At 44.6% G+C, this 16,039-nt stretch overlaps 1 protein-coding gene across 1 annotated transcript in view; it reads right to left on the reverse strand.

Annotated features, from left to right (window-relative positions):
* The window catches only part of LOC109868760 (nuclear receptor subfamily 6 group A member 1-A), a 193,077-nt gene that overhangs the window by 5,002 nt on the left and 172,036 nt on the right, over positions 1 to 16,039 (reverse strand). Inside the window, exons 4-10 of the mRNA XM_031803053.1 lie at positions 8,504 to 8,734; positions 4,738 to 4,793; positions 2,755 to 2,921; positions 1,761 to 1,988; positions 1,278 to 1,532; positions 891 to 1,012; positions 454 to 606 (exon numbers count right to left, since the gene is read on the reverse strand). Coding sequence (XP_031658913.1) covers positions 454 to 606; positions 891 to 1,012; positions 1,278 to 1,532; positions 1,761 to 1,988; positions 2,755 to 2,921; positions 4,738 to 4,793; positions 8,504 to 8,734 — 1,212 coding nt within the window. The remainder of the gene's footprint in view (positions 1 to 453; positions 607 to 890; positions 1,013 to 1,277; positions 1,533 to 1,760; positions 1,989 to 2,754; positions 2,922 to 4,737; positions 4,794 to 8,503; positions 8,735 to 16,039) is intronic.

The following is a 16,039-nucleotide window of genomic DNA, read 5'->3' on the forward strand; positions in this document are numbered from 1 at the left end:
CTTATCCAGAGAGTGTATACATTTTCCATACAATTTGTTTTATTTTTGTACTGCACCATCAAAGACAGTAATCACAGAAAACAACCTCTCTTAATCCACATCTATCCCCCAAGCAAATCCAATGGACATTGACGTGCACAGTATTCACAACCACAGATCTATTACAGTACATTATTTACCATACATTGGGGTGTATAATGTTTTCCCTTGATGCCATCCTAAAATAGGATAGGATGAACTTTAACCTTAGACACACTGTGCTGTATACAAAATAAACATGGCACATAACATAGTACACACATTACACATTACCCATGTCAAACACACTGTACACGTTTCGTATAGCCATATGCATAATACATATTGCACACCTTACAGTGAAAATGGCTATCAGTCGGAGCTGAAAAGGGTTTGCATTATAAGGTGAAAATTGAATGAACTGTATGTACTCACCGGCGATGTGGCGGATCTCAGGGAGGCACATCATGATCTCAGGGAAGCGTTTGGGCTGGTGAGGGTACTTGTACTCAGCTAGGTCCTGGCACACATACCAGTAGCGCTTGTTCAGCTTCTCCAGCTGAGAAACGTTGGTAAGCCCTCGGATATCTGCACAGAGGAGAGGGTTACGGATTACGATGACGACTAATACAGACGTCCCTTTAAAACAATAAAGTTGTGCTGCCTTCATTGCCAAGACTTGGTTTAATAAAATATGAATTAAATAGATACACACACACAATAATATGCACAGTATCTACTGACATTTCAGATTATATTTCATAGGTTCCATTTTTTTTTTCAGTGTAAAAATGAGCCCAGCACCCATTTTATCATCCCAGCCTTTTTTGGATTTTCCAACATATTTTAAAAAGTATGTAGAATTGACATACCTTGGGTGAGGAAGTTGATGGCTTTCATACAGGCATACTCCTCATTGCTAACCTTCAGCTGATTAAATTTGCGGAACAGGTATATCAGTCTCTCCATCACATCCATTCCATCTTCACTAAACCTGGCAGATGAGAGATAATCAATCAAAATCATTTGAAAGAATGGTTTAAGTTGCATTTAAAAGACTTAATTAATGATATATCCCAGGACCGATATTCCTCAGCCAGATTAAGCTACAGGCTTAATCTGGCTCTGGGTAACCACCCTTCCTAATATTCTCCCAAAAAGGCCAACCTTGAGCCAAGGCTATGGCAATGGAACCCATCCCCAGATCCATGTTACCAGACTCAAGAACCTAGAGACCTAAGATCCCGGGCTTCTCTTACCCTTGCAGCTCGTAGTCAGAGGGTGAGTACTTGGTGGTGATGTTGGCCAGGTCCCCGAACATCTGGCCGCTGTAGATGGTGAGGCTGGAGAGCAGGATGAGCTCCTGCCAAGTGGCACTGAGCAGCAGGGTGTAGTCATCGATGGACAGCTCGCAGAAGAAGGGCAGCCGCTTGATCCAGGAGATCTGCCGAAATAGCAGCTCGTCTGCCAGCCGACAGAGCAAGGCAAACAGCTCCCCCTGGGTCACCCTGTACCTGGGGGACACATGGCAGACAGGGAGGTGTGAAGGTTGGGCATAACACACTTTCTTCACACTCTAGAACCAAAGACAATGAATAAAAAGAGTGATTGATAGAACATTTTTAGTAAAGATCAGACAAAACAAGACATCTGGGGTCAAGACCCCAAACCTTAAAAGTCTACCAAAAGAAAACGTCAAAAGCACAGGTCCCGACACAGATGTGTACACCGTGGGAACTCACCCATCTTCTATGAGCATGGGGGTCCCCAGGGGGGCCAGGTCCTCAGCTGCCACCAGTTGGGAGACAAGGGTCTGTGATTGGGAGTACAGGCTGCGGGCCAGGGTGGGCCTAAGGACTGACTGGGCATAACCAAAAAGGTGCGGCAGGAACTTGTAGTGTGAGGACACGGGCGTGCCCACGTACTGGTCCCGGTAGGTAGCAGTGTAGCTATTCATTTCCAGGGACTTGCTGCAAAGACACAAGCCAGGAAACCATTATGGAATAAAGAACTGCTCTACTATAAATACTTATTACACTGTGCTTACAGAAATAATTACACAAGAATAATGGCACCATAATGTGAAGCGTGACAGAGTTTTCTACCAAATGTATATTTTTCTGGGCACAGGCAAGCATGAAAAAATTATGATAGAACTCTACGCTTTATCATGGAGACAGCGCCAGAGAGGACTGGGTTGCAGACAGAAAGCATCGACCCTGAGACAATCATGTTAAGGACAGTACTTATCATTGTGGAATGGCAAGACTTCAGCAAAGGCAGAGGAATGAAAACTGTGTCCTCTGTTTCCGCGGCAACAAACCCAGGGAGAATCCAGTTGTGAGGAGCTTCAAATTCTCCCATAAATGTGCTTAGGAGTGAAATGTGGGTGACCTTACATTTTAACATGAGAGGAACCTTCACTCAATCGCATAACAACAACATTCAAAAAACCATTACTGGTACTGGTAGGCATGCAATGGACAATTCAAAAGGTGCCATGAAGCTGAGGGGACAAACTAAAATGTATCTGTATTCATTCATAGGAGATACGACTGACAGATATAGGTCCTTTTATTCAGAAATTCATTTAAAGATATTGAATTTGGCCACAAAATGTTGATGCATTTCACTCCTGGGGGAAGTCATAGTTACTCAGTCAGTGGTGTTTCTCGTTCAGTGCGCCAACCTTTAACTTTTGAGGTAATGGTCTGTACCCCTACTGCAACAGCTCACCTGGACGACAGGGTGGAGACCGGCGAGGGTTGGTTGCCCTCGGAGACACCATTGTCGGGGGAACTGTGGTCGCTGTCCCTGTTGTTTCCCCAGGTGTGCTCTGGCAAACCAGCATCCTCCTTGAACTCCTGGCCTGTCATAATGCGCTCCATTTCTTCATTCGAAATCTATAGCAGAGAAGCGAGGGAAAAAAGGAGGGAGGGCAACAAGGAAGGAGGTAAGAGAAGAGAAAGCCTCTGTTCATTTTCTCTTGTCATTCAGTATGTCATGGGGTTATTGATTCAGATGCATTAGTCCCTGTACAAACAAAAGCCTGTTTGTCTGACGATAAGAAAAATGTCATCCATTGGTCATTGTTAAGCTTCTTTATTCAGCTATGTAGCATACTAAACCCTGCTCATGAGAAATGACAAAAGGTTTCATATAAATATTTTAAGAATGTTCCCGAGACGGTGGCGGGCAGCTTTTCTTTCACATATTGTCAGTATACCCGTGAACAGTGGAATCAATATGTGGCTATGAGTGGATTTAATATGGCAGGAGCTTCTTAGATTGGAGAACAAAACAAGCTCCCACGGACATATCTCACACTCGCTCTTGCACACATTTGCCTCGGGAAGCGGGTGAACTTTTTCTCTGCCGCACAAGCGGTGCCTTCCCATTATCTGTGTTTGAAAGACGTCTGATTACTCCGTTGCAGCGCTATCGTTCACATCTGAGCAGAAGGGTGATTTAAGCCTAATGAGTTAACCCTATCTGCAATAATGAGACAGACTTGATTGTCTCGCAGGGCCTGAATCCAGCTTTGGAGCAAGGACACCGATATTGAGGCAATCGCTGCAATCAACTGAATGATGTTGCTCCTTGAAAGATTGCTAGGCAGAGAATGTTATCTAAAACCATTCTGCAGATACTTTCCAGGCAAAAAAAAAAAAAAAAGAGGTATTTCAACTATTGCAAAATATCATGCAGGTACAGTGGTCTAGTAAAGACTGAATTTTGCTGTCATTATTGTATGGTTTTAAACATTTTGAGATGACAATAAGAACAAAGTTGGTGAAAATGAAAGCCTACCTTTCTGGTTCACAACAAGCCACAATAGCCAACAATTAAACATATTCAACTACATTTTTGTGACCTGTTAAAACATTTGGAAATGCAAAGCTACTGTTAAAATGGTCTGGTTTTCACCATCAATGGAACATCAATCAGATCTCATCAAATCAAACCTTTGTGTTCGGCTACTCAGCTGCTTCCAGGGGCTTCTCTTTAAAAGTACACCTGGAAAATAGCCTCTTTTTTTGTGTTGAGTCTCAAAACGTTATAGCAGTTTTTAGTTTTTGTAGCTGAACATAAAAAGGCTGAAATGTATGGAACATAAATAAATAGTCTGAAAATAATAGATTTGTTTTAAAATGAAGGCACTTCCAAGTCCATGTCGTACACAAACGTGGGCTCTGAATCAATTGGAGAGAGAATCATGTCCCTTTTCGAGTTGCCTGTAATGTGGGAAATATATTCTCTGAATACGCTTTACAAACAGAATGATGGAACTGAAAGTTTCTTCTATTGAGGTTGGTTGCTTTGTAAAAAACAGTCTCACACTGGGAGGAACCACAGGAGGTTGGTGGCACCTTAAATTGGGGAGAACGTGCTCGTGGTAATGACTGGATAGGAGTCAGTGAAGTGGTATCAAATACATGAAACACATGGTTTCCAGGTGTTTGATGCCATTCCATTTGCTCTGTTCTGGCCATTATTATGTGCCGTTCTCCCCTCAGCAGCCTCCACTGGGAGGAACATAGAAAACACTAACACCACAGTGCACAACCGAAGTCATTGAGGGCAACAGTGTCTGCGGTTTTCAGTATGGAGAAAACTTTTTGAAACCGAGAGAAAAAGGGAGGGACTACTTGAACTTGTCCTATAAGAACACAGATTTATTGTTTTCTTTTGCTTAAACAGTAATAAATTGTGACATACCTCGACAGGTCCAATGCTCTTATTCCTTCCCCCTGGCATTCCATCCTCTCTGATTGCTGTGGAAAGACACACAGACAGAACTTAGAAAGCCCATTCTGAAAATCTGTAAATGCATTTCACATCTTCCATAACCATTTTAAAATAGACTAGTTGAAAGAAAAAAGATGGTGACAGGAGGGTTGGAGTTGGGTTCAGCAACTCAACATAGGATGACTGGAAGTTTTTTACTGTTGAGGGAGATATGTGGAAGGCTGTAGAATCTGAGCTGTGAGATTTGTGGAAGGGACCTGGCACCCTCTAATGGTGAGAAAAGGCATCAGCGTTTTAACTGGTCTGAACTGGATTAAACAGAAATAGAAGGATACCCTAAAGAGCACATGATTGACATCAATTGAGTTGCGTGATGAATTAACAGTTGAATGGTGTGTGTGTGTGTGTGTGTGTGTGTGTGTGTGTGTGTGTGTGTGTGTGTGTGTGTGTGTGTGTGTGTGTGTGTGTGTGTGTGTGTACATGCGTCTAAACATTTGAATTTGAAAAACATAGAAGCCCTCTCTTCTCCTCTGCTCAGTCTTTCTATTTCTGTGTCTTTCTGTTGCCCTCCTCCCTACACGTCACACATAAACACATGTCTAACTGACTACTTCCAGCTGAGAGACAGGGTCCATCTCAGCTGACAGACAAGGTAAAGGAGCAGGTTTCAACCTGTTCTTTCAGTCACTCGCATTCATAAGGCTGCAAACGCTTGGTGATGTAGATGTGGTGGCCACTGGTCAGGCTTTGTGGATCTGACTAAGGTCCTTAGCACTATTCCGATTGTGTGAAATGGAGCATTGGTGGGTGTGATCTCAGAAGCTGCCACAGGGAGGCAGTGGAGGCACACTCTCTCGAGTTCAGCTCAAACCACTAAGCATTTTGCACGTGGAATGCTGCAGTTGTTTGACACTGTTGTGGAGACCAGCCATGCTATTGGTTCAAATTCATTCTTTGGGGAATTAATGGGGGACCATTCCTTCGCCAAAGTGCACACTCTAAAGAGAACAGCTACGAGGGGGGTGCACTATGAGGATGGTGTACCACAAGGGGGTGGACTTGCTACCCGTCACCCCTCATCAAATAAACCCATTAGTTTACGGTTAGACCAGGAGAAAATGACATATCTGTGTACTTCAAGTTCATAGACACATATTTGGCAGTGACTACACACTCTAATTGGATTATCTGCACATTGCTTAAGGTGCTTCATTCACCATGCTTGGAAGTGTACATCTACTGGTCTTACAAATCAGATAACGCTTCTCGTTTCTCACCAGCCAAATTCCTCCAGCCACTGCCTGGGGGCCATTGATTAACCAGCTGTTTCAGGCCTCCCTCGTACTCCCTCCTTTCCTTCTCCACTTAGGTGTGGCAAATCGAAAGGCAATATTTATCAATGACTTTGCATATCGAGACATCAAAGCAAAGGATTTCTCCTCCTCTTCTCGGGTTTCGACACAGCACGTTCTTATCTTTTGGAATATCGAGGATCAGAGAGTGTAAGTAGAGGTAGAACATGGAACGGGAGAGAGTACTCGTGTTTCCCCAGGGGGCTTATCGGAATGGGAAAGTAAGTTGTTTCATGGCGCGGCGAGGGTGAAATTGTGATTCGGGACAGCGGTGTGTCATATCTTCTCTGCTGCCCCATTATTATAATTTTTTTTAAACCTTTATTTAACTAGGCAAGTCAGTTAAGAACAAATTCTTATTTACAGTGACGGCCTACCCCGGCCAAACCCTAACGACGCGGTCATATTAATGGAGCATCACACTAACTGATGGCTAATGACACCAGTGACTTTCTTCAGTGTCCTCTGGATGAAGAATGGAACGCATGTGTATGGTTCATTCTCTTTAATAATATGCAGTTTTAGCAGACATTTATCCAACGCGACTTACGGTTAAATCAAATATTCAGTACATGTGGCCCATATGGAAATCAAACTCACAAGCCTGGTGTTTTAAGCACCATGCTCCAACGAACTGAGCCCTCACAACCGCTTGAAAATCTGCCTTGTTTCATCTTTTTGGGAGCATTGACATTATCTGAACAGTAAGCGTATCATAAAAATGAAGTGCCGTAACAAAAGAGAGAGCGAGAGGTAGAGAGAGGTAGAGGTAGAGAGAGAGAGAGAGGTAGAGGTAGAGGTAGAGAGAGAGAGGTAGAGAGAGGTAGAGGTAGAGAGAGCGAGAGAGAGGTAGAGGTAGAGAGAGAGAGAGAGAGAGGTAGAGGTAGAGAGAGAGAGAGAGAGAGAGAGAGAGAGAGAGAGGTAGAGAGAGGTAGAGAGAGGTAGAGATAAAGAGAGAGAGAGAGGTAGAGAGGTAGAGAGAGAGAGAGGTAGAGAGGTAGAGAGAGAGAGAGAGGTAGAGAGAGGTAGAGAGAGGTAGAGAGAGGTAGAGGTAGAGAGAGAGAGAGAGAGAGAGAGGTAGAGAGAGGTAGAGAGAGAGGTAGAGGTAGAGAGAGAGAGAGGTAGAGAGAGGTAGAGGTAGAGAGAGAGAGAGGTAGAGAGAGGTAGAGGTAGAGAGAGAGAGAGAGAGAGAGAGAGAGAGAGGTAGAGGTAAAGAGAGAGAGAGAGGTAGAGAGAGAGAGGTAGAGAGAGAGAGAGAGGTAGAGGTAGAGAGAGAGAGAGAGGTAGAGAGAGAGAGAGAGGTAGAGAGAGAGAGAGAGGTAGAGAGAGAGAGAGAGAGAGAGGTAGAGAGAGGTAGAGAGAGGTAGAGAGAGGTAGAGAGAGAGAGAGAGAGAGAGAGAGAGAGAGAGAGAGAGAGAAGAATAAAGAGGGCGGTATACAAGCAATGTCTAACTATGAACGTGATGTCATCTTAAGTTACAAGGGAGATAAGACAGTAGAGTGAGGAAAGATGGGGTGACAGGGGTCCAGATCCATCCAATCACCCAAATAGACTCTGACCAGAACTGACAACAACGGCTCTACCAGAATGCATTGGGGCTAGATCTATCAGAGGTAACTGCCAACCTTAATCATCGTCATCATCATCCTCTCCAACCCTCCCTCTTTGAGAAGGTATCCAGTGTCATATTTATCAGTGCACACGGAAGGGAACACGAAAAGATTGTTTGTTATTGGAGAAAGTCAGGTCGTCCCTCTGTGTTTCAGTCTGTTTTCTTTAGTTTGGTGCCTAATGAACAGAACCCAGGTGTAATCTCCATGTGAGGTCCAATTCCAAACTCCTTTCCTCCCTGTTGTTACCTCTCTGTATCTGTCTCTCTCTATTTACCTCTACCTCTCCGTCGATCTCTTTATCTTAATCTCTCTGTGGTTTTGGGGCCTGTCACTCATCGATACCGGCACGCTGTCTTTCTCTTTGGCGTTTGATGAGGAGAATGTTTCGAGAGGGCTACAGCTGCTCCCTGCTCAGCAGCTGTAGCCCTCGGCCGTTTGAACTACAGCTGACAGAGCGCTACGTGGGATAAGGATAAAGCCCTCAGGATGTGGGGCTAAACACTCATTTGAGAGGGATTTGTGCTGAAAGATGTTCAATGCGGTATATTCATTGCAGAAGCAGAGTGGTTCTGGAGGTAGTTGGAATTGGAGTAATTACTCAGAAGTTATCAGCAATACTTCGATGACAGTCACAGTGACAATAAGTATGAATACTGTATAACCTTAGCAGAGGTCAGCTAGTTTAAACTAGCTTAGCACCGTATAGTGATTTCACCTTTCCTGAAACCTTCAGAAACTTTTGGCCAATTTCCCTACTCTTCCCCACGTACCTTTGCGGTTCATGCCCATCTGTAGGCACTTGAGCAGGCGGCAGTACTGGCAGCGGTTGCGTTGCTTGCGCGACATCTCACAGTTCTTGTCGCGGCTGCAGCGGTAGACGCGCTTGTTGCAGATGCTGCGCTTGAAGAAGCCCTTGCAGCCCTCGCAGGAGATGATGCCATAGTGCAGGCCCGTCGCACGGTCGCCACAGATGAGGCACAAGCGCGGGTCAGCCTGATCATCTGAGAGACAGAAAAGACCGAAAGAGAGCAAAGAAGAAAAGGAAAGAAAATATATTTTTTTTAAAGGATGAAAGAAGAAAAAAGGAGAGATATAGAAAACATAAGGGGAGAAGATTTATTCACAGTTCCGTATCAGTCATGCATAACGTAAATGATGTAAATGCAAGGTCAATCATTCACTCCATGGGATCACTGCCACATCCCCAATCGTGTACTGAGCAAATAAAGTTACATATCTTAGAGACATGAATGTATAGTCATTACAGTACAAAGCCCTCTTGGTGATTGCTCATCCATATATTCTTATTCCATTCCTTTACTTAGATTTGTGTGTATTAGGTATTTGTTGTGGAATTGTTAGATTACTTGTTAGATATTGCTGCACTGTCAGAACTACACTCACAATAACATCTGCATGTGACCAACAACATCTGCTAACCATGTGTATGTGACCAATAACATCTGCTAACCATGTGTATGTGACCAACAACATCTGCTAACCATGTGTATGTGACCAATAACATCTGTTAACCATGTGTATGTGACCAATAACATCTGCTAACCATGTGTATGTGACCAATAACATCTGCTAACCATGTGTATGTGACCAACAACATCTGCTAACCATGTGTATGTGACCAATAACATCTGCTAACCATGTGTATGTGACCAACAACATCTGCTAACCATGTGTATGTGACCAATAACATCTGTTAACCATGTGTATGTGACCAATAACATCTGTTAACCATGTGTATGTGACCAATAACATCTGTTAACCATGTGTATGTGACCAATAACATCTGTTAACCATGTATATGTGACCAATAACATCTGTTAACCATGTGTATGTGACCAACAACAGCTGCTAACCATGTGTATGTGACCAATAACATCTGTTAACCATGTGTATGTGACCAACAACATCTGCTAACCATGTGTATGTGACCAATAACATCTGTTAACCATGTGTATGTGACCAACAACATCTGCTAACCATGTGTCTGTGACCAATAACATCTGTTAACCATGTGTATGTGACCAATAACATCTGCTAACCATGTGTATGTGACCAATAACATCTGCTAACCATGTGTATGTGACCAATAACATCTGCTAACCATGTGTATGTGACCAACAACATCTGCTAACCATGTGTATGTGACCAACAACATCTGCTAACCATGTGTATGTGACCAATAACATCTGTTAACCATGTGTATGTGACCAACAACATCTGCTAACCATGTGTATGTGACCAACAACATCTGCTAACCATGTGTATGTGACCAATAACATCTGTTAACCATGTGTATGTGACCAATAACATTTGATGACTACTATTGTTCTTTTCAAGCAAAGACTTTGCTTGAACATAAAACCATATTGTCAAAAGCCTACGGTTCAGATAAATGGTCTGAGTATTTAAAAGAAACGTTAAAACCACCTTTTAATTTCTCATTACTCTCATTATAGTGAGTAGGGCATTACTAATGCTGTCCCTGCCACACCAGCACACCATCTTCCCTCTCTGCACATGCTCTCGCTCGCACATCCTCCATTTTGTGTCAGCCGTATGTAGCAGAATGGCTGCGAGCGCTGGGAGCTGTCATGTCAGATAGGGCGACCGCAGACGTCCGGAGCCTCCTGCATACCGACAGAATCAGCCTGAGAGGCCGGCTTGAGCGCCACGCCGCCTGGCATCTGATCTCGCCACGCCGCCTGGCATCTGATCTCGCCACGCCGCCTGGCATCTGATCTCGCTACGCCGCCTGGCATCTGATCTCGCCACGCCGCCTGGCATCTGATCTCGCCACGCCGCCTGGCATCTGATCTCACCACGCCACCTGGCATCTGATCTCACCATGCCCATGGACTTGGGTTGCTATGCTTGGGAACATGAGGCATGAGTGAGGAGAATAGGTATGAGGAACAAAGCAGACCGGACCAGAGCAGACCGGACCAGAGCAGACGACAGGACCAGACCAGACAGGACCAGAGCAGACCAGACAGGACCAGAGCAGACCAGACAGGACCAGAGCAGACCAGACAGGACCAGACCAGACGAGAGCAGACCAGACAGGACCAGAGCAGACAGGACCAGAGCGGAACAGACCAGACAGGACCAGACCAGAGCAGACAGGACCAGAGCGGAACAGAACAGACAGGACCAGACCAGAGCAGACAGGACCAGAGCGGAACAGAACAGACAGGACCAGACCAGACCAGACAGGACCAGAGCGGACCAGACCAGAGCGGACCAGACCAGTCCCGACCAGAGGAGACCGGACCAGACCAGAGCAGAGCAGAGCGGACCTGAGCAGACCAGACCGGTTGTTGCATACAGGTACAAGTTACTGCTGACCTAAAAAAATATTTAAGTTATCTTCTATAATTTTTCCCTCCTTTTCCCTACCACACAATACAAGATGTCTGTTTGAGGGTAGGGCAACCATTGAGTTTCCCCAGCCCAGGACCACTGAAGGCTTTATTCATGCACACACAAGTATGCCGAGGGCCTGTGATTCCCACTGTACTAAAATATATGCGGCCACACTCATTATGCAAATAGGAGCTGGTTAGCATGTTATAGGCGAGGAGCGGATGGGTTTGGTGGAGGGCGAGGGACGGAGATGGGTTTGGTGGAGGGCGAGGGTCGGAGATGGGTTTGGTGGAGCGCGAGGGGCAGAAATGGGTTTGGTGGAGGGTGAGGGGCGGAGGGCGAGGGGCGGAAATGGGTTTGGTGGAGGGCGAGGGGCGGAAATGGGTTTGGTGTAGGGCGAAGGGCGGAGATGGGTTTGGTGGAGGGCAAGGGGCGGAAATGGGTTTGGTGGAGGGCGAGGGGCGGAGATGGGTTTGGTGGAGGGCGAGGGGTGGAGATGGGTTAGGTGGAGGGCGAGGGGCGGAGATGGGTTTGGTGGAAGGCGAGGGGCGGAGATGGGTTTGGTGGAGGGCGAGGGGCGGAGGGGGTTTGGTGGAGGGCATGAGGAGAGTAAATGGGGAACACATGCAAGGTATGGTTTTTGTGTGTACATTTGCATTTGAGTAAGAGCAGATGCTCTTATCCAGCGCGACTTAGTGAGTGCATACATTTTTCATACTGGTCTCCCGTGTGTAGAAATGAAATAAGGAGGATTGGGAGAGGAAGTGGGAGCAGGAATGAATTGTACGGATGAGCGCGCATGTTAATACAGACGCTTGGTCGAGACAAACAGTTTTTTTTGTGTTTTTTTTGAGGGGGTAGATCAGATGTAATACTGCAGATAGATTGTGTCTTCCATCAATGTAATTGTCTGCATCATTTCTAATCCCCCATATATTTTTTTGTAAATATATACACTACCATTCAAAAGCTTGGGGTCACTTAGAAATGTCCTTATTTTTTAAAGAAAGGCACATTTTTTGTCCATTGAAATACAATTGATCAGAAATACAGTGTAGACATTGTTAATGTTGTAAATGACTATTGTAGCTGAAAACGGCAGATTATTATTAGAATATCTACATAGGCGTACAGAGGCCCATTATCAGCAACCATCACTCCTGTGTTCCAATGGCACGTTGTGTTAGCTAATTCAAGTTTATAATTTTAGAAGGCTAATTGATCATTAGAAAACCCTTCTGCAATTATGTTAGCACAGCTGAAAACTGTTCTTCTGATTTAAAGAATGTTCTTCTTTAGACTAGTTGAGTATCTGGAGCATCAATCAGCATTTGGGTTCGATTACAGGCTCAAAATGGCCAGAAACAAAGACCTCGTCAGTCTATTCTTCTTCTGAGAAATGAAGGCTACACTATGCGAGAAATTGCCATTAAACTGAAGATCTGGTACAATGCTGTGGACTACTCCCACAGAACAGCGCAAACTAGCTCTAACCAGTATAGAAAGAGGAGTGGGAGGCCCCGGTGCACAACTGAGCAAGAGGAAGGCCGGCATACTGGGGTAGCCTCTTCACTGTTGACGTTGAGACGGGTGTTTTACGGGTACTATTTAATGAAGCTGCCAGTTGAGGACTTGTGAGGCGTCTGTTTCTGAAACTAGACACTCTAATGTACTTGTCCTCTTGCTCAGTTGTGCACCGGGGCCTCCCGCTCCTCTACACTGTATTTCTGATAAATTTAGTGTTATTTTAATGGACAAATAATTAGCTTTTCTTTCAAAAACAAGGACATTTCTAAGTGACCCCAAACTTTTGAACAGTAGTGTGTGTGTGTGTGTGTGTGTGTGTGTGTGTGTGTGTATATATACAGTGAGGGAAAAAAGTATTTGATCCCCTGCAGATTTTTGTACGTTTGCCCACTGACAAAGAAATGATCAGTCTATCATTTTAATGGTAGTTTTTTTTAACAGTGAGAGATAGAATAACAACAACAAAATCCAGAAAAACGCATGTTAAAAATGTTATAAATTGATTTGCATTTTAATTAGGGAAATAAGTATTTGACCCCCTCTCAATCAGAAAGATTTCTGGCTCCCAGGTGTATTTTATACAGGTAACGAGCTGAGATTAGGAGAACACTCTTGAAGGGAGTGCTCCTAATCTCAGTTTGTTACCTGTATGAAATACACCTGTCCACAGAAGCAATCAATCAATCATATTCCAAACTCTCCATCATGGCCAAGACCAAAGAGCTCTTCAAGGATGTCAGGGACAAGATTGTAGATCTACACAAGGCTGGAATAGTCTACAAGACCATCGCCAAGCAGCTTGGTGACAACAGTTGGTGCGATTATTCGCAAATGGAAGAAACACAAAAGACCTTTCAATCTCCCTCGGCCTGGGGCTCCATGCAAGATCTCACCTCGTGGAGTTGCAATGATCATGAGAACGGTGAGGAATCAGCCCAGAACTACACAGGAGGATCTTGTCGATGATCTCAAGGCAGCTGGGACGATAGTCACCAAGAAAACAATTGGTAACACACTACGCCGTGAAGGACCGAAATCCTGCAGCACCCGCAAGGTCCTCCTGCTCAAGAAAGCACATATACATGCCCGTCTGAAGTTTGCCAATGAACATCTGAATGATTCAGAGGACAACTGGGTGAAAGTGTTGTGGTCAGATGAGACCAAAATGGAGCTCTTTGGCATCAACTCAACTCGCCGTCTTTAGAGGAGGAGGAATGCTGCCTATGACCCAAAGAACACCATCCCCACCGTCAAACATGGAGGTGGAAACATTATGCTTTTGGGGTGTTTTTCTGCTAAGGGGACAGGACAACTTCACCACATCAAAGGGACGATGGACAGGGCCATGTACCGTCAAATCTTGGGTGAGAACCTCCTTCCCTCAGCCAGGGCATTGAAAATGGGTTGTAGATGGGTATTCCAGCATGACAATGACCCAAAACACACGGCCAAGGCAACAAAGGAGTGGCTCAAGAAGAAGCACATTAAGGTCCTGGAGTGTCCTAGCCAGTCTCCAGACCTTAATCCCATAGAAAATCTGTGGAGAGAGCTGAAGGTCCGAGTTGCCAAACATCAGCCACGAAACCTTAATGACTTGGAGAAGATCTGCAAAGAAGAGTGGGACAAAATCCCTCCTGAGATGTGTGCAAACCTGGTGGCCAACTACAAGAAACGTCTGACCTCTGTGATTGCCAACAAGGGTTTTGCCACCAAGTATTAAGTCATGTTTTGCAGAGGGGTCAAATAAATACTTATTTCCCTCATTAAAATGCAAATTAATTTATATAGCCCTTCGTACATCAGGGGATATCTCAAAGTGCTGTACAGAAACCCAGCCTAAAACCCCAAACAGCAAGCAATGCAGGTGTAGAAGCACGGATCATTTCTTTGTCAGTGGGCAAACGTACAAAATCAGCAGGGGATCAAATACTTTTCACCCCTCACTGTATATATATATTTAGATATTTTCCCCTAACCCTACCACCCCTCCCCTAACCCTACCACCCCTCCCCTAACCCTACCACCCCTCCCCTAATTGGAGTAAAGTAATGGACAACACCACTTAGGCTTCTACTTCCAGCTTATACATACTATATAAAACATTTAGTCTCAACTGTTAACGAACTTAAACTACACTACCTCGCAAAGACCTCCAAACAGGATTCTTCACAGAAGGGGTCTCAAACTCAGTGGGTGTCATTCTGTATTTGAATCTGTCACAGACCCCCCCCCCCCCCCCCTCCCCCACTAAGATTTAAATCCGACACTTTGGATAAATGGCCTAAGGATAAGTTGTTTGTAACTGGTATCCTGTTGATAGTAAGTCTTTGCTATATTTCTGGGACCACCAAGTGAGTCAAGCTCCTTGTGAGTTTGAACCCCTACCCTCTATCTGTATTGGCATCCTACAGGGCACTGGCAGTGCCAACCTCTGTTGGAGTTTTTCAGAGCGAGCATGAGTCCCTCCAACCAGGTCAAAACCACTTCAGTACCATCATCCACCCAGATAGAATGGTTTGAGCCTGAAATCGCCTGACATTTCACCCTATCAGGAGATCTGAGGGAAAAAACATAATGACACTTAAAAGTTCCTAAAAATCAGCTGTGAAGGATTTCATATCGGAGTCATTTCTCAATTATAGTTCCCACTGCTTCAGTAATGGGATGAGGTGCATTGACAAGCATTTACAAGATGCTTGGGACAAGTAAACACATTGGCCTAGATTTACTAGCTACAGCAATGGAGATGACAAAACAACGTATTGTATAGCAACGTTACTTTGATTTGGGGTCTATTTTTCGACAACAAAGTATTGATATTTATTCGCCAATAAACAAGCTCCATTGTAAGTCTGAAAATGGGCCATTTTCCTATTCAGCGCCTGTTTGTGATAATCTCCTCTAGTCTTCTAAATAAGGGGTGATTTAGCTGCAGTGCGCATCATCATTGGCAATCTCCACTCACCAAAGAGGCTGTGTGTGTGTGTGTGTTTTTGTTTGTGTGAGTGTGTGCGTGTGTTTGTGTGCATATACTGCTCTCCATTCGCAATCAGCTTCAACACCTAACCCTTTTTGTTGCTATCTGTAGCTGATACCCAGCTGTGGATCTCCATTTTACAGTACTGTATGTACAAGCGGAGGAGAAGCAGGTTGAGAGAATATAAAATAGACAGGAAAGATAGTGTGTTAGTTGGCTTCAAGCGTCAGTCGACTTATATTAGAGATATCTCTGAGCTGTGTGAACTACAGTATGTGTGAAGTGTGTGTGTGTGTGTCTGTGTGGTTGTGCCACACACATCATATTAACTGAGAGGAGCGGTTCACACTCTTCGGGATGAGAGGGGAAGCCCGTTGCGGAGGAAATAGATGCGCTTGTAAAATCTTAAATTGCATAA

This window comes from Oncorhynchus kisutch, linkage group LG23 (genome assembly GCF_002021735.2).
Source record: "Oncorhynchus kisutch isolate 150728-3 linkage group LG23, Okis_V2, whole genome shotgun sequence".
NCBI classification, from domain to species: Eukaryota; Metazoa; Chordata; class Actinopteri; order Salmoniformes; family Salmonidae; genus Oncorhynchus; species Oncorhynchus kisutch.